This window comes from Neovison vison, chromosome 11 (genome assembly GCF_020171115.1).
Source record: "Neovison vison isolate M4711 chromosome 11, ASM_NN_V1, whole genome shotgun sequence".
Taxonomy (NCBI): domain Eukaryota; kingdom Metazoa; phylum Chordata; class Mammalia; order Carnivora; family Mustelidae; genus Neogale; species Neogale vison.
The window spans coordinates 440267-466308 of NC_058101.1; the positions used below are offsets into that span (position 1 = coordinate 440267).

General features: G+C 40.3%; 1 protein-coding gene across 2 annotated transcripts in view; it reads right to left on the reverse strand.

Moving 5' to 3' along the window:
* Nucleotides 1-2616: 2616 nt before the first annotated feature.
* Nucleotides 2617-26042, reverse strand: part of COPS4 (COP9 signalosome subunit 4) — a 37447-nt gene continuing 14021 nt past the window's right edge. Inside the window, exons 2-10 of one of the 2 annotated variants that reach the window (XM_044268084.1) lie at nt 24290-24369; nt 22057-22208; nt 21396-21499; nt 18400-18553; nt 18097-18247; nt 16888-17058; nt 10297-10412; nt 8478-8562; nt 2617-3116 (exon numbers count right to left, since the gene is read on the reverse strand). In XM_044268084.1, the coding sequence (XP_044124019.1) occupies nt 2983-3116; nt 8478-8562; nt 10297-10412; nt 16888-17058; nt 18097-18247; nt 18400-18553; nt 21396-21499; nt 22057-22208; nt 24290-24369 (1147 nt within the window). In that variant the 3' untranslated portion in view covers nt 2617-2982. The remainder of the gene's footprint in view (nt 3117-8477; nt 8563-10296; nt 10413-16887; nt 17059-18096; nt 18248-18399; nt 18554-21395; nt 21500-22056; nt 22209-24289; nt 24370-26042) is intronic. The other variant, XM_044268085.1, reaches the window with a different exon arrangement.

The following is a 26042-nucleotide window of genomic DNA, read 5'->3' on the forward strand; positions in this document are numbered from 1 at the left end:
AGAAGCAAACTGGTACTAGTTTGAAGTAATTCCTTTAAAAAAAAAAAAGAAAAGAAAAAAGAAAAATACTCTACTGTTGCTGGAAGTAGCCTACAGATGTCAGACCCAGTCGACTGACGGCGCTGAGTCCAACTACATTCTCACCGACTTTCCGCCTGTCGCATCTGTCAGCTGCTGATGGGGGTGCTGGTCTCTCACGGTGCATTTACCCCTCTGTCCTCGCTGTTCATCAGCGTTTGCCTCCTGCAGTTTAATGCTCTGTTGATGCTCTGGTTTTAACTGAGCACGTTAGGATTCCATTTTCTCCCTTCTCTCCTAGCCGATCAACTGTGTATATATTCTCTATTTCTTTTACCTTCCACTTTGCAATGTACATTTACGACTAATCTCAGTCCATTATTTGAACACTGCTCTTCCAGGGGTAGTACAGCGATCTTGGAAGAGAATATTCACAATCTCTGCCTCCCATCATTGCTGTCATTCATTTTACTTCTCCATACCCTACAAACATTAAAAAATTGTTGCTATTATTTTGAACAAAGTCATCTATTAGGCCAATTAAAATTTTTTAAAAAGATTTTAACTCCGTGCTCTTCCTTCGTCAGGGTTCTAACCCATACCACTTCCTTCACTCTGAAGAACTTGGAGCACTTCTAACACAGGTCTCCTGACAATAATCGTCTTCAGTTTTGCTGACCTTCTTCCTTCACTTCTAAAGGATAATTTTGCTGGATAGTAGCTTCTTTCAACATCTTAAATATCTATACTCAGTTCTCCCTTGCATGGTTTCTGATGAGAAATCCAATATAACTCTTCCTCACATTCCTTAATAGAAAAGGTGTTTGGGGGGGGCACTTGGGTGGCACAATCAGTTGATGACCAACTTTTGATTTTGGCTCAACTGTTGATCTGAGTCACAAGATCGAGCCTTGCTTCAGGCTCTGCGCTCAGGAGAGTCTGCTTGGGACTCTCTCTCCTCTCCCTCTGCCCCTCTTGCTTGTGATCGCTCACTATAAAAACAAATAAATCTTAAAAGAGAGAGAGAGAAGGTATTTTTTCCCTTAGCTTCTTTCAAGGTTTTTTGTCCTTGTTTTCTGCGGGTTGAATAGGATACGCTTCGGTATAGATGTTTTTGTATTTATCATGCTTGCTCTTTTCTACGCTTCTTGGACCTATGATTTGGTTTCCATCATTAATTTGTGGAAAAAGCCATTATTTCAAATATCTCTTCTGTTCTTGTTCTTGTTCTGGTATTCCCATTATACCTATATTATAGCTTATATAATGGTCCCATAGTTGTTAGATAGTTTTTGTGTTTTGGTGGTGGTATTTTTTTGTTTTGTTTTGTTTTGCATTTCAGCCTGGGAAGTTTCTACCAACACATTTTCAAGCTCACTGATCTTGTTTTTATTCTTCCCCGTTTTATTCTTTCCCTAAGAATACTGTATTAAAGAGCGTGTCCTATCGTTCTCCAGTTCCACAACGATGACACTGGAGCCCTGCTTGATGTAATGATTTGAGAAGGATTGTGTAATCTTTTTTTTATTTTTTTTAAAGATTTTATTTATTTATTTGACAGAGAGAAATCACAAGTAGATAGAGAGGCAGGCAGAGAGAGAGGGGGGGAAGCAGGCTCCCTGCTGAGCAGAGAGCCCGATGCGGGACTCGATCCCAGGACTCTGAGATCATGACCTGAGCCGAAGGCAGCGGCTTATCCCACTGAGCCACCCAGGTGCCCCAGGATTGTGTAATCTTGATTCTAAATCTGTTTATACTTAACCTGCGTCCCTGAGCTGGGACCTTCAGAAGTGTTTCTTGGCCCTTTCTTTTCCTTCTCGTATGTGACACAAGAAGGCTACAGGGGCTCAAAGTGTAGGAGTAACTGCCCTGGCCCCAGGCTGGGTAAGGCTCTGGTATTCAAAATAGTTACTTTCCCTTCCCTTGTCTTGCCTGAAACGCAGGGGATCCTGATCTCCATCCTGAGAACCTGATGGGGCTCCTGGGGATAAATCCTAGAAATCGTAGGGCCTCCCCAGAGAGTGGGCCCTCAGGGGGTTTAACTGTCAAGCCAGTTTACCCTCGGCCTCCAGGAACTCGTGGAAGTTACGAGTTCAGTTATGGCTCCAGGAGCTTCTGCCCCAACAAGCTCTCTCGCCCGTGCTTCCATCTGCCTGTCCTTCCAGTCTTCACAGTAGTTTGCTCTGTGACCTCAATTCTCTGATGGAAACAAGAAAAGCCACTGATTTGCAGCCTTTCAGCCTTCTTCTGATTGTGATGACTTCAATGCTCTTCATGTGTTGGAGCTGAAACTGGAAGTTGCCAACAAACTCACTTTTAAAAGTCCTTTTCTCTATAAAGCTGGCCTGAAATAACCCTCTCTGAGGAGCCTTCCCGGACTTCTCTAAGAAATAACAAGCTCCTCCTTGTGCGCTCTGGAGCTTGGTGCAACCACCAGTGTCCCACATGCCGTCTACCAGCTCTGGGGCCGCCTGGCTGGAGAACAGGTGCTACGGCTCGGCCCCGGGGTTCTGGCACATGCTATAAATCAATGTCCACTGAAATGAAAGGAAAAGAACAAAACACTGTTTGCTAATTAAAAACAAAGTACTACTTTTATTTGGCTCACGTCTCCATTTATTAGAATTACCACGTTTGGAGAGGCACGAAGCACTTTAAGTTTTACATGACTACAAAGTTATCACAAATCCCAAACTTTTTAGCCACGGATATTTCACTTACTCCGTTTAAAGAAAAAGCTTTCAAAACATCTGAGTTAGCTGGGACACAGAGACCCTGAATATATGGGAACTACAGGTTTTTAAATGCTTGCGCTTCCTGTTCTAACAATGTCTTCTTTAAATGGAATCCAGCATAAAAGGGATTGAAATACATAAGGTCATGATGCAAATGCTCTGGAGAGACAGTGAAATTAATCTGTACAACATGGTGAAAGCTGTCGTGCGCACAGAGTTCCGCAAGCGCTCACTGAGCCATCTGCGCCTCCATGGCCTGTGCTGTCCACTCTGGCGCCGTCTGACTGATCTTCTCCAGCAGGTTATTCACTTGGAAACAAAGGGACTGGATCTGTTTGTCCCACGTTGGCAGGGCTTCCCGTGCTACACAGAAGAACAACATACACCGTTTAACATTACTCCATGAATGCTCAGCAAGTGTACGTCAAAAGATAAACACAGTAAGACTGATTTTCAAAAATCTTGGGTAATGAAATTAAGCTAATCAAGCAATATTAAGGAAAGTACCCAAATTACTGGCACAGAGTACAAAACCAAAACCATATCCGCACAGATCCATGTTATTATTATTCATGAAAAAGAAAGAAAACCAACCAATCAAAGCATGTGAGTCACAAAACCACCACTGTAAAAGCCTCGCGGAACCTACCAGCAGTTTCTCGAGTCATAAGATACTGCCACCTACTGGACAAAGCACATCTCTTTGTCTACTGGATAAATATTTTAATGTTTAAACAAAAAAACAGGGGTGCCTGGGTGGCTCAGTCATTAAGCATCTGCCTTCGGCTCAGTGCATGACCCTGGAGTCCTGGGACCGAGCCCTGCATTGGGGTCCCTGCTGGGCAGGAAGCCTGCTTCTCCCTCTACCACTCCCCGTTTCTGTTCCCTCTCTTGCTATCTCTCTCTCTGTGTCAAGTAAATAAAATCTTTAAAACAAAACAAAACAAAACTCAACATGAAAACACCAGGATTTTCTCCACACCAGCAATATGCAGTTAAAAGGGGAATATTCCACTCAAAACAGTCCCCAAATATACAAAAACAGACACAGAATTTAAAAAACTGAAATAAAAAAATTTTAATAAAGGACATAAAATAACCTGAGCAGAAGAAACGACAGCCTCAGACAGAAAGATGCAGTATCACAAAGAAAAGAACAGCCCTCCCTGTTCACACATACATTTTTTTTAAATTACGAAGATAATCCCCCCTTTCTTTGTTGTTCTAACAGGACAGGATCATTAGAGTTCCTACGGAGGATGTGACGTTTGAGGACAGCCGAAATGACCTGGGACATCAAGAACAGTGCAGCGCTGCAGTGGGCCCTGCCACGGAGCCGGTGCTGCTCCACACGCCAATGGGAACGACAGAACGACAGGAACGACGTGAACGACAGAAACGACAGAATGACAGGAACGACGTGAACGACAGGAACGACAGGAACGACGTGAATGACAGGAACGACAGAACGACAGGAACGACAGAACGACAGGAACGACGTGAACGACAGGAACGACAGGAACGACAGAACGACAGGAACAACGTGAACGACAGGAACGACAGGAACGACAGAACGACAGGAACGACAGAACGACAGGAACGACGTGAACGACAGGAACGACAGAACGACAGGAACGACGTGAACGACAGGAACGACAGGAACGACGTGAACGACAGAAACGACAGAATGACAGGAACGACGTGAACGACAGGAACGACGTGAACGACAGGAACGACATGAACGACAGGAACGACGTGAACGACAGAAACGACAGAATGACAGGAACGACGTGAACGACAGGAACGACAGGAACGACGTGAATGACAGGAACGACAGAACGACAGGAACGACAGAACGACAGGAACGACGTGAACGACAGGAACGACAGGAACGACAGAACGACAGGAACAACGTGAACGACAGGAACGACAGGAACGACAGAACGACAGGAACGACAGAACGACAGGAACGACGTGAACGACAGGAACGACAGAACGACAGGAACGACGTGAACGACAGGAACGACAGGAACGACGTGAACGACAGAAACGACAGAATGACAGGAACGACGTGAACGACAGGAACGACGTGAACGACAGGAACGACATGAACGACAGGAACGACGTGAACGACAGAAACGACAGAATGACAGGAACGACGTAAACGACGTGAACGACAGTAACGACAGGAACGACGTGAACGACAGAAACGACAGGAACGACAGGAACGACAGAACAGGAACGACAGGAACGACAGAACGACAGGTACGACGTGAACGACAGGAACGACAGAATGACAGGAATGACAGGAACGACAGGAACGTGAACAACAGGAACGACAGAATGACAGAATGACAGGAACGACGTGAACGACATGAACGACATGAACGACAGGAACGACAGGAACGACGTGAACGACGTGAACTACGTGAACGACATGAACGACAGAACGACAGGAACGATGTGAACGACAGGAACGACAGAATGACAGGAATGACAGGAACGACAGGAACGACGTGAACGACAGGAACGACAGGAACGACGTGAACGACAGGAACGACAGGAACGACGTGAACGACAGGCACGACAGGAATGACAGGAACGACAGAACGACAGGAACGACAGGAACGGAGCCGCAGAGCACCGTGTTGAGAGTGAGCAGTCAGACAGCGCACGACCGCGCCTCTACAAAGTATCCAGAACAGGCCCGTCCACAGCGCGCAAACTCGGACAGTGGCTGCGGTGGCCCAGAGAAGGATGGATGGACGCAACTATTCTCAAGACACACGAGGCTTCCTCTTGGGAAGACGAAACGTTTGGAATGAGGTGGAGCGGGTGGTTCACAGCACCGTTAACCCACTAAATGCTCCGAATTGCTCACTTTAATGGTTCACGTCGGGGCGCCTGGGGGGCTCAGTCACTGAGCTTCTGCCTTAGGCTCAGGTCAGGTCAGGTTAGATCCCAGGGTGCTGGGATCGATCCCTGCATCGGGCTCCCTGCTCAGCAGTGAGCCTGCTTCTCCCTCCCCCACTCCTCCTGTGTGGGTTCCCTCTCTTGCTGTGTCTCTCTGTCAAATAAATAAATAAAATCTTTAATAAATAAATAAAATGGTTCCTGTTATATAAATTTCAAATCAGTAAAAAACATAACAGTGGAGCGACAGGAGATGCTTTTCCAACAGTAAAATTTACTATAAATTTGTTTATTACCATATTGCCACAGATCAGTGGAACCAATCAGATTACAGAAAGAGATCCAAACACGTATGTAGACCATAGTATTTGCCAAAGATCAGAAAGTATGTCTTACCTAATAAATAGTACTTGCCAATCAGCAATCCATCTTTAAAGAAAGATAAACTAGATCATACCTTAAAATTATACACATAAATAAGCTGCAGACAGATATTTCTGAACATAAATCAAAATATTTTTAAAATTTTAGAAAAGTATTACTTTTATCCCAAAGTGAATGAGACCTTTTGAACGAATATAGGAATATAGGAAATTAAAAAGCCATAAAATGAAAAACTGACAGAGTTGTCTGCATAAGAATTTAAAAATGTGTTCATGGTACACAGTGCCTCACATCAGAAACACAACGGATAGGATTTAATAATTTGGTATTTGTTTTGTTTGCTTGCCTTTTCAAAAGATCACCACCATTCCGGCTGTACTCTGGCAACGAGGCCAGACAGGAGCGACGGCAGACGTGAGGGGGAAGCCCAGGGGGTGGGGGAGGTTTCAGAATGGGCCGGTAACAGTTAAGACAAGAAGACAAGTCAATGGGTTCCAGATGCACCTGGGAGAGAAACTGAAAGGATTCAGCCAAGAAGAGGGACCAAGGATAAGGAAGGCTGGAGAAGCAAACAAGGCAGCTGCTGGCAGGCAGGCTGAGGAAGGGACGCAGGGAGGGGAGATAATGAATTCAGGGTGGGATGTGCTCATTTGAGATGCTCAACAGACAGGTGGAAAATACCTCGCAACCAGTTACCACCAGTGGGTCTAGGACTCGGAAGAGAATCACACTAGAAAGGCAAACATAAGCACTGTCTGCATAGAGATGGCCAGTGAATCAAGGGCAACAGCAGAGTGAGGAGGGAAAGGCCTGGAGTTCGCCCTTAGCAATATTCATACTTAAAGGCACAACAGACTACAAAGATGACTGGACGAATACCTGGGAAAGGAGGAGGGAAAGCAGGAGAACGGGGTGAGAGATGAAGGGATGGTTCAGAAAGGAGAGATGATCAAAGTTACTCGAGACGCCAAAAATCAAAATGAAGCCTGAAAGATAAAAATATCCTTGTTAAAACTGGAGAGACCCAAGTATGTTTAAATACTGGCAGAAAGAAGCCAACAGAGCAAGAAAGAATGAAAACAAACGAAATAACTGCTCAAGTTCCTAAGAAGCCGGTTTTGAGAGGGACGGACTCCAGTCAGAGAAGGGACCCGAAGCACAAGAACTGGAAAGGGAGACAGAAACCACGTCCCATATAACACAAAGGAAGAAAAGACATGATCACATGGTATTTAAAATTCATAAGTTTTATAAATATGATCAAAAAGTTCACTTAATTTCACACTGGTAGATTTTTTTTTCCCTGTGAAACAGGAAACAAGGTTTGCTGCTGAGAGTGAAGGAGGAGAAAAGTCCGAGATTTACGAAAACTAAAATGCGAAATCCCCACTGCAGGGCAGGAAAAAAAAAAAATGTGTCAAGAGTCCCAGGTACTGTTGAGAACCCACGACCTTGAATTCGCAGTGGTCATCCATCTGTCTGCTGTTCTAACTCCCCTCTGGCAACAGTTAGCTGCTCGAGCACAGGAATGAAAAAGATGGAGAATGGGTTCATTCCAGGCGAAGTTTTCCCGGACAGCCGGAACGGACAGTTAACAGGCAAGTCATCCAGGGCACCAGTGACACGGTAAGTCAAACAGTGATCAGGACGCCTGGTGGCTGAGTTGGCTGAGCGACCGGCTCCTGGTTTCAACTCAGGTCATGAGCTGAGCCCTGCCCCGGGCTCTGCGCTCCGCGTGGAGCCTGCTGGAGAGTCTCTCCCTTTGCTCCTCCCCTGTGCAGTCTCACTCCCTCTAAAATAAAAATAAGTAAAACCTTAAAAAAAGATATAATGAATCGTGGATGCCAAGCCAGAGAGGAAGAGGAGTGAGGCAAAAAAGGGCCTGACCAGGAAAAAGAAAACGGTAATGGACCGGAGGCTGCAAAGCAGTCAGGAGGAGTTGAACTTGAGGGACTCGGACTGCTAGAAAGACAGGAAACACGGTGAGAACGGGCTATCTCAGAGTCAAATCTTAACAAGGAGCACGGGTCCAGGCACAGAAGTTCCATGGTGGAAAGGAGGTAGAAAGCGGGGCTGAGGAGGTAACAGCCGAGAGTCAGGGGACGGACGGAGCTGCCCCGTGAGTCCCGCGCGAGCACCCTCGTGCGGACACCCTCGTGCGGACACACGGGGCGCCGCGTGATGAGTAGGAGGGGGAACTGCTTCTGGGTTTAGATGCTTCCAGAGCATTAAAATGCAGCCTTAGGTAGACTCATAAATGTAAGTCCATAAAAATTATTTCTAATTATTTCTCTAGGAAGTAAGGGAAGTAAATTCATTCCAGTAGTGATACACTAGGTCAAAGGAAATTGTTCAACAGGGCTTAATCCTAAGTACACAAGAGTCTCCTGCCACTTTATTATGACAGAAATAAGCAAAACCTCTTACTTTCAAAATGAACTATTCCATCAATCTGATCAATAAATCCATTCATACGTCCTTCTGTTATCATTTGTGATGCTATTTTTTCTGCCTGTTAAAAAAAAAAGAAACAATAAACTCTTGTAAACTTTATCATATCTAACAGTTCCTCACATGTAAGAGAACTGAAATCTCTTGGTTTAGCTTCCCACACACTTTCTATGCTCATCTGCTATTCATCACAAGATTAACCTTGTAAATCTGCCTCGTTTATCCCCCAGTCCTTTCGATATAACCCATTACTTTACGTTAGCTGGGATCTGTTTTACTTGTGAGACTTTGGACAAGAGCCTAACGCTCTTACCAATTTCTTCCTCTGCTTAAAATCAAATTAACAATTTTTCTTCTCACGGAGATCCATACCTCAAAAAAGCCTACACAAACTAGTTTTTCTTTTTACTTCATTTAAATTTGCAGTGTTTATCACCTAGAAAATTCTTTAAGAAAGTAGTATTTTTGAAGGAGGAATGATGTTCAAATTTAAAAGGGAATTAAAAAGGGGCACCAGGCATGGGACTTTTGATCTCAGGGCTGTGAGTTTAAGCCCCACACTGGGTGTAGTGATTACTTAAAAAACTAAACTCTTTCTTAAAAAAACCTAAATATATAGATAGATAAATAAAAACTAAAAGGATTTTAAAGACAATTAAGAGGGGGGCCTGGGTGGCTGAGTCGGTTAAGTATCTACCTTTGTATCAGGCCATGATCTCTGGGTCCTGGGATCTAGTCCCGCATAAGGCTCCCTGCTCTCCCTCTCACTCTGCCTCTGTGCTTTCCCTCTCTCTCTCAAATAAATAAAATCTTAAAAAAAAAAAAAAAAGGCATCAAACGGAATCAAAAGGTCCTCTACCTAGTTCCTAAGGACATGTTTCATGTTTACTATGTGAAAGCAAACTGGCTTATGACTTGGTCATTTTAGTAATTCTGACCATCTTCACAATCAACCCTAATCAACTGTACTGTCATTTATTGTTAAATAATTAGTGTCAGCCTAAAAAGAAAGTATCTTTTAATGGGAACTTAAGCTTTGGTTCGCAAATGGTTCCACTTCCTATACTATGCACTGAGTGTGTCTTACAAGTACAGTAACTGTGTTAGGAAATTCTAAATTAATATTTCACCAACAGATAAAAGGGGACACGATCCATTATTACATGATTTAAGATATGCAAGTTAGGTAAAAATAAGTAGATTGCTTACTTCTACTCTTATTTAAAATTAAGAGAATGTTTTTAAAATGATACCTGAAATGCCCTCTAAATAGTCTTGGTACTTTGTTGGTATTTGTACAGAGCCAACCAAACCTTTATCATGACTAAAAATGAAATTAATTTCATACTAACTCAGTCAATTAAGATAAATCAATTTACAACAGAATAGCCTAGAGAATGACCACAGTTATTCTTTCAAACAGGTAAAATATTTAACCTTTGAGTCAACTAGAGCGGAAAAAGAAGTAAGGCATGTATCAAAATCTCAAGTTCATCAGAAATCAGAAAACACCATGAAGTGCACTGAAACAGACACTAAACACTCTCATAAAACAGGTATCATAACCTGGAACCCCTTAAAGATTTTCATTCTAGGTCACTTTATCATAAAATAGTTTAAAAAAAGCAAAAAAGTAGGACAATTCCATTACATTACTACTTTAACATTCAAGTAATTTACTTCCATTTTCCTGAGGCTTTTTATGTGTATTTTTATTGCAGTTGCCAATATTTATCGATTACATGTTGTAGTTTAGTCTAACTTCTTTTTTTATAAATTGGAAACAAGAAAATACCTTAGCTGCAGGGATCTCTAAAAGAGCTCCAAGTTCTTCAAAGGTGATATTATTATATAATTTGCTTGCAGACAACAAATTATGTTCAATAACAGCTCTGTCCAAGATGCTAGAACCTTAAATAAATATAAATAAGACCGTTACAAGCTTGAAACTTGTTTTACACTTTTTTCTACAAAGGATTTATTTATTTGAGAGAGAGAGTGAGTGGGAGGGAAGGGGCAGAGGGAGGACAGGGAATCTCCGACAGCCCCCACGCTGGGCCCAACACGGGGCTCAGTCTCTCAACCTGATCCATCACACCGTACGGTCACCATCGATCAGACGTTCAACCGTAGGACCCAGGTGCCCCTTGTTTTACACTTTTATTTTTTTTAGAAGATTTTATTTATTTATTTGACATGGCTGAATACTATTCCTCTGTGTGTGTATGTGTGCACGCGCGTGTGTGCAAACCTCTTCTTTATCCATTCATCAGTCAATGGACATTTGGGCACTTTCCATGATTTCGCTGTTGCAGGCAATGCTGCTACAAACATCGAGGTACACGTATTTCTTTGAATCAGTATTTTTGTATCCTTCGGGTAAATACCTAGTAGGGCAACTCCTGTATTGTAGGTTAGTTCTATTTTTAACTTTTTGAGGAACCTCAACACTGTCTTCCAGAGTGGCTACATGGGTTTGCATTCCCACCAAAAGCGTAAGAGGCTCCCCTTTTCTCCACATCTTCGCCAACATCTGTTGTTTCCTGACTTGTTAATTTTAGCCATTCTGACAGGTGTGAGGTGGTATCTCACTGTGGTTTTGATTTGTATTTCCCTGATGCTGAGTGATGTGGAGCATCTTTTCATGTGTCTGTTGGCCATCTAGATGTCTTCTTTGGAAAAATGTCACCCCTTTTTAAACAGGATTATTTGTTTTTTGGATGCTGAATTTTAGAAGTTCTTTATATATTTTGAATATTAACCCTTAACAGATATCACCTATAATATTGTACTAGTTTAAGATGTACAACATAATGATTTAATATACGTATACACTGTAAAATGATTACCACAATAAATTTAACTAACACCCATCACCTCACGTTTTTTTTGTTTTTATTGTTTTTTTTTGTGGTGAGAACTTTTAAGATCTACTCTCTTAGCAACTCTCAAATATAAAAACATAATAGGAAAACTTAATACTTTTCAGATGGCAATAATCCCCAAGTTGATTTATGGACTCAGGGCTCTTGGCAGATACTAACAAACTGATTTTAATATTCATTCTGTTGGGACTCAGAGGAGCCAAAACAATCTTGAGAGGAAAAACAGTTGGAGGACTCACACATCCCAATTTCAAAACTTGCTATAAAGTAACCAAGACAGTGTGGTACTGCATAGGGATAGGAATACAGAATGGAATAGAACTGAGACTCCAGAGATAAACTCGCACATTTATGGTCAACTGATTATCAACAAGGGTCCCAGGATAATTTAATGGGGAACTCACAGTCTCTTCAACAGTTATGAGGACAACAGGGTATCTGCATGCAAAAAAATGAAGGTGGACCTTGATCTTACACCATATACAAAATGAACTCAAATGAATCAAGTGTCTACATGTATAAACTGTAACTACAAAACATACAGACGAAAACAGAGCAAGTCTTCACAACACTGGATTAGGCAACAACTTCTCAGTACAAAGTATAGGCAACAAAAAGCAGAAACAAATACACTGGACTCCATCAAAACTAAAGACTTTAATGTCTCAAAGGAAACCACCAGAAAGTGAAGAAAAAACACAGGGAATGGGAGAAAGTATTGGCAAATCATCTGGTAATGATCAGGTCTAGAATATATAAAGAATTCCTACAATTCAGTAATAAAAGGAAAATAACCCAGTTTAAAAACTGAAAAGGATCCAAACAAACTTTTCTCTAAAGATATACAAACAGCCAATAAGTACATGAAAAGTTGTTTGGGGAAAGGCAAATCAAAGCGATGTGACACCAACTTCACACACACGAGGATGTCCAAGTCAAAAGACGGATAACAAACGTTGGAGAAAATATGGAGAAATCAGAACCTGCACACACAGCTGACAGGAATGCAGAAAGGAGCAGCTGCTTTTGGAAACAGTCTGGCAACTTTTCAAAGGACTGACCACCAAGTTATCACATGTCTCTGTCATTCCACTCCTAGGTGAATACCGAGAAGAATTAAAAACCTGTGTTCATACAAAAATTTTTACAAGGAAGATGGTGGAGGAATAGGAGACCATAATTTCATCTGGTCCCAAGACTTCAGCTAAATAGCTATCAAATCATTCTGAACAACTATGAACTCAACTGGAAAGCTAAGAAAAGAACAGCTGCAACTCTACAAATAGAAAAGTGATCACCTTCTGCAAAGTAGATGCTGCAAAGAAGTGAATCAAGGTAATACATGGGAAGACAGACCATGGTGGAGAGAGGGATGGGGTGGGAGCCTCTGCCCACTGGCTAGCCACAACTGATATAGAGCAGTGGAGCACAAAACCAGAACTATTAGAAGTCGATCCAAAGCCAAAGAAATGCTGAAAGAGAAAACCAAAATGGTGGCATCACAATTCCAGACTTCAAGCTCTATTACAAAGCTGTCATCATCAAGACAGTATGGTACTGGCACAAAAACAGACACATAGATCAATGGAACAGAATAGAGAGCCCAGAAATAGACCCTCAACTCTACGGTCAACTAATCTTCGACAAAGCAGGAAAGAATGTCCAATGGAAAAAAGACAGTGTCTTCAACAGATGGTGTTGGGAACATTGGACAGCCACATGCAGAAGAATGAAATTGGGCCACTTCCTTACACTATACACAAAAATAGACTCAAAATGGATGAAAGACCTCAATGTGAGAAAGGAATCCATCAAAATCCTAGAGGAGAAAACAGGCAGCAACTTCTTTGACCTCAGTTACAGCAGTTTGTTGTTTTTGTTTTTTTTTTTTAAAGATTTTATTTATTTGTCAGGGAGAGCGAGCGAGCACAGGAGCACAGGCAGACAGAATGGCAGGCAGAGGCAGAGGGAGAAGCAGGCTCCCTGCTGATCAAGGAGCCCGATGTGGGACTCAATCCCAGGAAGCTGGGATCATGACCTGAGCCGAAGGCAGCCGCTTAACCCACTGAGCCACCCAGGTGCCCACTACACATCTCCAAAGGCAAGGGAAACAAAGACAAAAATGAACAACTAGGACTTCATCAAGATAAAAAGTTTTTGCACAGCAAAGGAAACAGTCAACAAAACCAAAAGACAACCAACAGAAATAGAGAAGATATTTGCAAATGACTTATCAGATAAAGGGCTAGTATCTAAAATCTATGAAGAATTTATCAAACTCAACACTCAAAGAATAAATAATCTAATCAAGAAATGGGCAGAAGACAAGAACAGACATTTCTCCAAAGAAGACATCCAAATAGCCAACAGACACGTGAAAAAATACTCCACATCACACTGGTCAGAAGTAAACAATGTGTGTTGGTGAGGATGTGGAGAAAGGGGAACCCTCCTACACTGTTGGTGGGAATGCAAGCTGGTGCAGCCACTCTGGAAAACAGTATGGAGGTTCCTCAAAAAGTTGAAAATAGAGCTACTCTATGACCCAGCAATCACACTACCGGGTATTTACCCCAAAGATACAAACGTAGTGATCCGAAGGAGCATCTGCATCCCAATGTTTATAGCAACAATGTCCATAATAGCCAAACTGTGGAAAGAGCCTAGATGACCATTGACAGATGAATGGATAAAGAAGATGTGACTTATGTATACAATGGAATATTACATAGTCGTCAAAAGCATGAAATCTTGCCATTTGCAACGATGTGGCTAGAACTAGAGGGTATTATGCTAAGTGAAATAAGTCAAGAAGAGAAACATAATTATCATACGATCTCACTCATACGTGGAATTTAAGAAACAAGGCAGAGGGGAAGAGAAGAAAAAATAAAAGATGAAATCAGAGAGGGAGACAAACCATAAGAGACTCTTAATCACAGGAAACAAACTGAGGGTTCCTGGAGGCAAGGGAGATGAAGGGATAGGGTAACTGGGTGTTGGACATTAAGGAGGTTATGTGATGTAATAAGCACTGGGTAAAGACTGATGAATCACAGACCTGTACTTCTGAAACCAGTAATACGTTATGTGTTAATTAACTGAATTAAAATAGAAAAAAATTTACATGAATATTCATAGAAGCATTATCAGTAACCCAAAGTGCAAATAATCTAAATGTCCATCAATTGATGAGGAAATAAAATGCAGTATATTCACATACAGAATATTATTTGGCAATAAAAAGGAATAAAGTATTGATAAATGCTACAACATGGATAAACACTTTGCCAACTGAAAAGGCTATATATTGTGTGATTCCATTTATATGAAATGCCCACCACAGACAAATCTAGTGAGCAGAAAGCAGATTAGCTATAATATTACACAACTTTAAGAATACAAAAAATGAATTATAATTTTAAAAATTACATCTCAAGATTGCTAAGGGTTATAATGCCAATTAACAAAAATGTCCAAAAGGGATAAATAAGAAAAACAGTAAGGCCTAAAATGGGAGGAAACAACAAAACATCTGTCCCCTCTTTATAGTCCCATGGGAGAGACTGGAGGATTATTTGCATCCTCAGAGGTCCTAGAAAGCATCCTTTTTAGAAAGAACCTTTTCACTTTTTTTTTCATAGCCAGAAAGTTCAAAGTCAAATGTGAAGTTTGACTATATCACTTCTGGGAACTTTTTCTTTTTAACTATCTTTTCCAACTTGTTAGACATCTCAGAATGTTAGCTGCTCAGAATACATGGAAAAGAATTTAAAAGTAACAACAATCAAAACACATACATACACACTATTTATAGGTGGGCTGCAAATTTAATAAGCTTTCTAGCAGTCAAGATAAGAAAAACCAACCAACTCAGAGTGTATTTTTTTTTAAGATTTTTATTTATTTATTTGCACAGAGATCACAAACAGGCAGAGAGGCAGGCGGGGTGGGGGGAGCAGGTGCCCCGCCGAGCAGAGAGCCCGATGTGGGGCTCGATTCCAGGACCCCGGGATCATGACCTGAGCAGAAGGCAGAGGCTCTAGCCCACTGAGCCACCCAGGCACCCCCAGAGTGTATTTAACTAAGATTAAAAAAAAAAAAAAAAAAACAAAAAAAAAACTGTTCAGGAGAATCACAACTGCAAGACTGTGAAGAACTTTTCCTGAGGACTGCATAACGAATATCCTATAGAAAAAATACCTCCTTTAGACAGAATGATGAAAATCAACTAGTTTGCTTCTTAAAGTATAAATTAAATGAAAAACTCAAGAGGCGGTCACTGTAATCCCTTCAGTGATCTGGTCTAACTCAGGACAGTAAGACTGGGTGAAGTGTATACCTTTCAGCAAACCCCCTGCATACAAGACTTTTTACAGCTGAATTCTCTTTGATAGAGGATGACATTAAATCCAAGGAAGTAAGTCTAACAGATCTGCGTTTATCTTGACTTTTTTCATGTTTCTGACGCTCTGTTTATATTTTTATTATTACGTATGTTATTGTTTTCAGTTACTTTAAAACCTCTCTAGACAAACGTATATAAAGTGACTGATGTTACAAACAAGCAACTATTAAAAACTTCTCTGGAAAAGGCAGCCTGGCAAGCAAACAGATCCCTTAACTAGGAAACCCGACACCAAGTTCTATTCTTCTGGGCAGCACTTTCACCCTGAATAACCTTAAGCTGCTCTGCCACACTTTACTCTATCTAAAATAGGACTGGATAATTACACTGTTAAAAACCGATGCTTCAAATTAATTAAGGTTGGGGCCCCTGGGGGGCTCAGTGGGTTAAGCCTCTGCCTTCGGCTCAGGTCATGATCTCAGGGTCCTGGGATCGAGCCCTGCATCGGGCTCTCTGCTCAGCGGGGAGCCTGCTTCCCCCTCTCTCTCTGCCTGCCTCTCTGCCTGCTTGTGATCTCTGTCAAGTAAATAAATAAAATCTCTAAAAAAATTAATTAAGGTACTTATCAAAGCGTTTGAGTTTTTAAAAAAGCAGTCACTGGGGCGCCTGGGTGGCTCAGCTGTTAAGCATCTGCCTTTGGCTCAGATCATGATCCCAAGGTCCTGCACTGAGCCCTGCACTGGGCTCCGTGTTCAGTGGGAAGCTTCTCCCTCTCCCACTCCCCCTGCTTGTGTTCCCTTTCTTCCTCTCTCTCTCTCTCTCTCTCTGTCAAATAAATAAATAAATAAAAATTAAAAACAAATAAATAAAAATTAAAAATAAAAATCAGGCAGTATTAACATAGGCTATAGTTCTGCCCTTATAATCTCTGAAAATGCATTATTCTACAATATGCTTTCCAATAGGGCTATTTTTATTATTTAAGCCCTATCTGGATATAATACTCATTTTCAGTCAATATAATACTCCTTTTTGGTCATCAAGTGTTATATAAAAATATTATAGAAAGATATCAAGATGCTTCAAATTTAACACACTTGCCAGTAGTGTGTACCTAAATATTTGCTTCCACAAATTAAGACCTGATCATTACCATCAGCGGTAGTTGCTTTTTGGTGAGGCATTAACATGGCAGCAAACTCTTGAAGTTGATTTCCTCTGATGATCCTGTCTAGGTACATTTTCTCTAGGATCCCATAAGCAGCAAGTTGCTGGCACCTTTCATCCTTAAAAAGAGTGGCTAGCATCCGAGAACGCTGCTGTCCTAAGGGAAGCAAATGAGCATCAAATATTCTCACAACCTATTTCTCCAGTAAGAAACTATGTTATGACTCCATTTTTGCCTACTAAAATACAGTCAGTTGTCCTGATTTGTAGCTATGTTCTACAAAGTTACTGCCAACACAGAATTAGTGAATACTCAATTGCTCATCCAAAAAGAATGAGTGACATGTATTGACACATAAAGACTGCCAATATACAGGAAGGCAGGTTACAAAGTATGTATATCATGCTACTGTTTATTAAAAAAAGAGGATAAAAACAGACACTTGTACAGGAAGGAAACCCAAGTAACCAGTAAAGCTCTTAAGAACTGGAAGCAATACCATTCTAGGTATTGCCTTTTCAGTAACAAAAATACAATAAATAAGATCACTGCTTAATAAGGAATGAAATGTGTAGTATGAACACGTCATCAAGCTCTCAACTAAATACAGATCAATAAACATTCTAAAAATGATTTAGAAAAGCCATGGCTTAGCATTACCAGCATTTTTTCTCAATGTCTTTTCTGCTTTATAAGTTGAGTGATTTATATGCTATAATTTAGTAAAAAAGAACAAAGAACAGTTTATTTTTTATATTTACCAAAGAAAAGGATAAATGTGAGATATAAAACTAAGGCTTGAAGTTAAAGAAAATCCCAAAAGCAGTACATGATTATCAGTCTCTAGATTTTAATTTTTATTTCCCTCTATATAATTTTCACTGAATTTCATTATTTATTTTTAAGAGCTCTATTAGGCAAACTAAATTTCATGTTATCTCTCTTAATTACTCCTAACACATATGGGTAATAGACTGATACATGCATATTTAAAAATTTTTTAAGTTAGCAATCTATTGTTTTTAACTGTTTAAATGTTTAAAATAAATTTATAATTGCATAAGACATAATTATAATTGCAATAAGACATCCCCTTGAAAAATAGTTCTTTGCTAAATCCTCCAGTAGTAATGAACCTGCAATTATTAAGCAAAGATAACTGACTGTTCCTGAAAGCACAAATTACAAGTTTACCTGCTGATGCCAAGATGGTACAGTGCAAAGCATGTTTCAAGGCCTCTAGTCTTTCACTTTCGTGCACTATTGTCTTGTAAGAGAGCTCATTGTACCTTTGTGCAGCTTCAATGAATTTTCTTCTATAATCGAGAACACGTGCATAGCATACCTGAAGAGGGAAATTTCTCAATTAGGGGAAAAAATTCAAAATCAAAGCCAAAAACTCAAAATCAAAGCAAAAAATAAAATGATGTTCTGGAGCATCTTAGTATAGCAGGATTCTCCAATACAAAACTAATCCCAAGTCAGCCCATCTGTTACCTTATAGTGTATCTGTAACTGCTCATTGGTGGATTCATTCTGAAGCAATGATGCTCGATTTATGTAAGCCTCTGCCTGGACAGGATCGTCATCTTCCAGATATAGCCTCGCGATCTTCAGGTAAGTCTCCAGTTTATAATCTACATTGTACTGCCTAGGATGTAACAGGAAAAAACAGAATGACTAAATATATAATCAAGAAAGTTTTTAGGAGGGGCACCTGGGTGGCTCATGGGTTAAAAGCCTCTGCCTTCGGCTCAGGTCATGATCTCAGGGTCCTGGGATCGAGCCCCACATCGGGCTCTTTGCTCTGTGGGGAGCCTGCTTCCCCCTCTCTCTCTGCCTGCCTCTGTGCCTACTTGTGATCTCTGTCAAATAAATAAATAAAATCTTAAAAAGAAAAAAAGGATTTACTTAAAAAAAAAAGGTTTTTAGGAGTTGGAGAAAATACATTTTTTTCATTACATATTCTGTTAAATTAAGAGAATCAAATTTTTACTGTATTAGAAAAACTCTAAAAAATATTTACAAAATAAATTTTACTCAATTTTTATTTTTTCTATCATGATTGTTCTATTGTTTTTTAGCTTCCTTCAATCCTCAGATAATCTCACAAGTCAAAAAACTTAAAAAATGCCCAGTTGAAGGGTGTATCATATAGTGGTGTTGGGGCCATAAATGAGTAAACCATTCTGGAAAACAAATTGGCAATATATTTTCCAACCACCCTTTTAACCCTTCAAAATGCATACATTCCTTACCTACTACATTTTACCTCCAGAAAACTAACCTCAAGAAAATAATCAGGGATGTGTACACATATATAAAAGGAATATTCATTTATAAAGTTACTCATAAATATCTAACAGGAAAAAACTGGGAATCACCTACTATGATATTTATAATAATCAACTTAATTGTGGTACATTAAGATGGTAGGATAATATACAGTTGTTGATAACAGTCATGTATTTTTGCTAAGTGAAAAAACAGGATAAAACAGCATGTAAGACACTATTAAGATGTGTTTCTGTACATGCTTATGAAGAAAGTAATACTAATTATCTCTCGGTGTTGAGATTACAGGTGGTTTTCATTTTCTTCTTTATCTCTGTGGCCACATTTTATGCAAGAAATGCACAACTGACACCTCACGTAATTCGAAACTTACAAAATTCAAGATTAATCCTTACAGAAAAATCTTTTTTATTACCAGCAAAAGTGATGCCACCATGTGGCAAGAACGGAGTTTACAATTTACATGGCCCAAGTTCTGAAAGTCTTTACTTTTTAAAATTTTTTTATACTAATTCAAAATTTTTCCCCAAGTCATATATTGCTAGCATTTTGTAAGTATACTATTTCCATTCATAACTCAAATTTACATAAACTGCTATAAAGAGTACTATACTTTTGGGATGCCTGGGTGGCTCAGTGGGTTAAAGCCTCTGCCTTCGGCTCAGGTCATGATCCCAGAGTCCTGGGATCAAGTCCCACATCGGGCTCTCTGCTCCGCGGGGAGCCTGCTTCTTCCTCTCTCTGCCTGCCTCTCTGCCTACTTGTGATCTCTGCCTGTCAAATAAAAGAAAAATCTTTAAAAAAAAGAAAAAAAAAAGAGAGAGTACTATACTTTTTTTGAGTTTTCCAATTTTTATGCCATCTATTAAGTTTATTACTATAATTACTAAAATGAATAATTCTTTTTTTTAATGAATAATTCTTTAAAGAAATAAGTTCTCAACTGTTTATCCAGATTCCACTTTTAATCACTTTTAGGTTAATTTGTGTAGAAAACTAAATTTTCAGTTCTCGGATACCCTCACAGATAAAGATAATGCTACAGCACTATCAAAATGATAATTACGGTCACTGTAAAGAACAGTATCTCATACATTCAACTCCCTTCTAGGTACTTCCACTTGGTTATCACATGGGGGTATATCTCCGTGGTAGAGCATTTGACTGCACTTGGTTATCACATGTCCAAAATGGAACTTGTGCTCTTCCCTCAAAAGCTATTCTTTACTACTCAGTAGATGCCAACTCCATCCTTCCAGGAGTTCAGACCAAAACCAGGATTTATTTTGGCTCTTTTTCTCACACTCTATATCTAAGCTACCAGAAAACCCTTAGCTCTACCTTAAAAACATATCCAGAATCCAACATTTCTCACAATCTCCATCTTCTCTGCAGTGGTAGAGTTAGGCTCAACCCAGTAGACAGAATGATTTTCTAAAATATAAATCAGATCATGTCGATCTTCCATACAAAATCCTCCAATGGCTCCCCTCATTTCACTTGGAGAAAAGCCAAAGGCCTTACAATGACTTAGAAGAACCTACATAATCCAGTCTTTGGTCCTCTCTGATCTCAGCCCCCACCTTCCCTTGGCTTGCTCCACTCCAAGCACACTGGTATCCCCGATCTTCTGAAAATACTCCAGGCGTGCTCCTGTCTTAGGGCGTCTCCATTAGCCATCCTCCCTACCAGGATCTACTGACAGTCTTCTCTCAGCTCACACCACTCCCTCACTTGCTTCAAGTGTCTGAGAAGATGTACCTGGACACCCCACCACTCCAGTCACCCTATTTAATGATACAACCTGTTCCCCACTTTCCCTTTACTTTTCTCTAGAGCACTTATCACCTTCTAATATTCTACAAAATGTCTCTACTTATTAAGTTGTTTATGATGTTTCCTTCACTAGAATGTGAGAAAAAACACAAGTGAATGGGGCCTGGGTGGCTCAGTAGGTTAAAGCCTCTGCCTTTGGCTCAGTTCATGATCTCAGGGTCCTGGGATCGAGGCCCGCATCGGGCTCTCTGCTCAGCGGGGAGCCTGCTTCCCCCTCTCTCTCTCTGCCTGCCTCTCTGCCTACTTGTGATCTCTCTCTGTCAAATAAATAAATAAAATCTTAAAAAAAAAAAAAACAACACAAGTGAACAATGATACATATCCTATATACATCTCCATTCAATATCCACTATTTACTATACTTTTGTCCTGTTTCCAAAGGAATTCCCACCAACACTTGGGCTGCGTTTCTCCAATCTTCTTCTTTCTCATATATGGATGCAAGATGCTGTCTTATTGACGCAACCTGGAATAACAGGCAGACACGTTAAATTACTTCAACTCACATTAGTGACTAAAATAAATGGATGTGAAGTTAATCTATTGTGATAATGCTTTCATTTAATATATTAAGCTGACAAGTAAATAGTACAAGTGTCACTAGACCACCCCTATTTTTTTTTATGAATTCTGCATATACAGAATACCAAAATACTGAACTAACACATTTCTGCAATGTGGATTATGGCAGTAATTTAGCTTAAATATGAAATTTTACTTTTACGTTAACTGCATACATAATGTTGGAGTTTTCCTATTATTTTAACCTTATTAACAATTTCGCTGATTCTTAAAAATTGTCTCAAGAGTAATATTTGGTTTATAAATCAAATTGTAACATCTGAGCAACTGCCAGCTGGAGTTACAACATCCTGGTGTCTATTTTTACATTGTAACATGCTATTTGGCACACAGTTTTGTCAAAAATAAAACTGGATGACCATCTCCTTTAAAAATGTAGTAATACCTCTCAAAATAACTGCTGCTATCTCATGTTCAAAAGTCACTGCTCTAGATTTTTACCTGCTCCTCAAATGAAATGACTCTAGGCTGGATCTTTTCCAAGGTGAAATGATAGATTTCTTTGGCTGTGCTGTCAGGCAGGTTAGGGAGATGTGTACAGAAATCAGTTAGCAACTGTCGAGAGATCACGAGACTGACATTCTCATTTACCACTTGACAAAAAAAAAAAAGATAAGAAAACATGAATCATTTATAAATTTTCATTAAGCAATCAATTTTTACCTGAAATTAACATTAAAAATGATATATATTAGTGCATTCCTAATAATGAACCTTCAGTGCACTATTCAGGGATTTCCACACCCATATCAGCTTCTATTTACACAATTAGTTTTCCTTATGCTGAATTATTTGATTACATAATGATTACACCAAAACAGTAAAAATCCCCTGTATTTTTCTAAGAAACAGAAATGGCTGGGGAAAAGTTTTCTTTTATGTTTGAGAATTTTATATTCTTCCTTCTCTCCCTTATTTTTCTACAAAGGTAAGGCACAGAAACACCTCCATTTTTATGTATCTACTTCTATTCCACCTGGTTAAAAAAAGGAGTTAAAGAAGAAACTGAGATAATGTTCATGAAATTTAAATAAAGCAAGTACCGCCACTTGTACTTTCCCAATAAAAATGACAAATCAAACTGAAGTCAGCACTAGATGTACAGGCAGACTTAATGACATTATTTATAGACACTGATGGGTTTTATCACTATATGTGATTACAGATGAGAGCTCTGAAGTCACCACCGCTTCCAGCACTCCTGATCAGACGCTCTCCAAGAGAAACTCAGCTTCTCTGTGTTTCTGTTTTCTCATCTGTACAATGTGGCTAAGGCTGCAGGGAAGCTTCAATGCCCTGTACACAGAGCACTTGAAACAACATGGGGCACAAAGCACTCAACAAATCTCATGATCATATTTTAAAAGATGCATTGTGCCGTACCACTGCTCAGATAAATTAAGTCTGAAACCAGCAGCTACCAGGAAAATAAATGATGGTCCAAAACTGTTGAGCTGATGTGAATGATTTTCGGTAGATGGCTTTTCATTAGTGCACTGGATTCAAAGTTTATACAAAGATCAAAGTTTAGGGGCGCCTGGGTGGCTCGGTGGGTTAAAGCCTCGGCCTTTGGCTCAGGTCATGATCCCAGGGGTCCTGGGATCGAGCCCCGCATCGGGCTTTCTGCTCTGCAGGGGGCCTCCTTCCTTCTCTCTCTCTGTCTGCCTCTCTGCCTGCTTGTGGTCTCTGTCTGTCAAATAAATAAATAAAATCTTTAAAAAAAAAAAAGATCAAAGTTTATAATAAAAATCACTATTCTTTTGCTACTACAATGCAGTGTTCTCAATAAAGCCATTCCTCTCAGTCTTTCTGAAGCCACTGCCAGTTCAACACCCACTGCAGGCCCCAATCTTTCTGAGGCAGTAACTTACAGTCGCCTGCAACAAGCCTGTCATCAGTTCATGATGTATTAATCATAATTCATCCTTGGATAAAGCCGGAGACGGCTGAGAAAATAGTTTCATTACAAGAGCCATTGGGCACTTACAACTGTTTAAAGAAATTGCTACACAAACTAGCGCTTCTCACGAGCGTGTGTGGAAGCGTGCTGTATAGTGTAAAGCCCTCTCAAGTGTCCTTAATACTGTTAACTCAGCATCAACTCCAGCCCGACTTTCGAGGAATTTCCAAAATAGCTGGATATGTTTGAAGTCAGGGAGTAGGCGAGAATGTCTTGAAGAATGGAAATGTCTGGTTCCCATTCGTACGGATAACACCTCTGCAGCACTTACTATATGCCAAGTACTATTTGAAGCTCTTTACATGGTAGATCAACTCCTTTACTCTCCCAGCATTGCCGCAGGGTAGCTATCACATCCCCATTTTATAAACAAGGACATGGAGTCACAAAGGAAGTAACTTACCCAAGAACACACAACTAATATAACAAGAGACCAGACTGAATCTAGACTATTCTCTTTATCATTATGCTACATTGTCTTTCTTCAGTATACTGTATCAATTACTATATAAAACCTTAATTGGTAATGTAACTCTGAAGACAACTTACTGAAAAATAACCAAGTAGTAAGTAAATTCTAAAGTGAATTTCCACGTGATTGAATTTAATGTCGATGCAAATTATATTGGTAACTTGATCTAAAACAAGCGTGAGCAAGCTCTGAAGTCCTAACTCAGTAATACAAGGCAAACATGGAATTTTCATCCCACTTACTTGCTTCCACAAAAGCTTTCAAAGCTTCTAGTTGTTCTGCCCCAGATAACTGAACGGCTTTTTCCAGGATCTGACGGTACCTAAAACAACACCAAATGAAAATAAAGTTCAGAGGACGCTACATATTCTAATGCTCACTCTGTTTACTCATTTCTGTTTATCCTGGTTTCTTTCACAGTGCTCTAGTTGCTGTTTTTTTTATAGTACACCACAGATTTCTTTTGTTGTAAGTTCCTAGTACATCATAAGAAACACTAAATCTGTAATTCTAAGGTATCACTTCTTCTTGTTTTCTTTACAGTAAACCACAAATTTTTTTTAAGTTTTCAGCCCCGGAGGCAACCAGCTGGCTTTGTTGATACAGTATGAGACTCTTGATCTAGGGGACTGTGGGCGCAAGCCCCACAGCGGGCGCAGAGCCTACTTAAAACAGAAAAAAGTTTTCAAGCCCATCACAAGAAAGTGGATCTGTAACTCTAAGTTATTGGATCTAAAGTGTCATTTTTTCTTGAAAAAGTTTTAGGTTTTTGGTTTTTAAAAGAATTTTATTTATTTGTTTTGAGAGAGAGATCACAAGTAGGCAGAGAAGCAGAGAGAGAAGGGGAAACGGGCTCCCCGATGAGCAGAGAGCCCGACTGGGCCCGATCCCAGGACTCTGAGACCACGACCTGAGCCGAAGGCAGAGGCTTTAACCCACTGAACCACCCAGGTGCCCCGAAAAAGTTTTAGTTTTAAATTTAAACTACAATGTCAACTTTTGGGGTGTCTGGGCAGCTCAGCCAGTTGCACATACAACTTGATTTTGGCTCAGGTTGTAATCTTGGGGTTGTGGGGTTGAGCCCCTACCCCCAATGGCCCTATGCTCTGCAGGAAGTCTGCTTGGAATTCCCTCTCTCCCTCTGCCCCTCCCCACACTTGGGCATAGGCATGTGCACATGCTAGCTTGCGCTCTCTTAAATAAGTAAATGAATCTTTTTTAAAAGAAGTCTCTTATGATTTGCCTTCTTCTCTTTAAATAAATCAACTTTCTTTCAAATGTCTTAAAAAATAAGCTATATTTCCTTCAATTATGTATTACACAGACACAAAAATGTTATTTGACGTAACCCAGAACCTTTTCTCTTGCGGACCTAATGAAACTAGGGTTACCAACAATAGGATAGTGTTGACTAGGCAGTGGAACAAAATACTAGGGATTGAATGTCTTAGTGTGTACAAAATAAACTCTACCAAGCCAAATGCGCTGACAGAACACGCCTCATGTTCTCAGACCTGCCTATACATTCTTTTTTTTTTTTTTAAAGATTTTATTTATTTATTTGACAGAGAGAAATTACAAGTAGATGGAGAGGCAGGCAGAGAGAGAGAGAGGGAAGCAGGCTCCCTGCTGAGCAGAGAGCCCGATGCGGGACTCGATCCCAGGACCCTGAGATCATGACCTGAGCCGAAGGCAGCGGCTTAACCCACTGAGCCACCCAGGCGCCCTGCCTATACATTCTTTATTTGCAATCACTTCTAATAATTATTCTGCCTAATATTCATGACCACGTAAGATTCAAATCAGAAAAAGGATGGGGATGGGGGAGAGGTGTCTGGGTGGCTCCACTGGTTAAGTGTCTGCCTTTGGCTCATGTTGTGATCTCAGGGTCCTGGGATTGAGCCCCCTCCCCTCAGCTGGGAATCCCTGCTCAGCAAGGAGTCTGCTTCTCCCTCTCCTTCTGCCTCTCCCCCCTACTCATGCACTCACTCACCC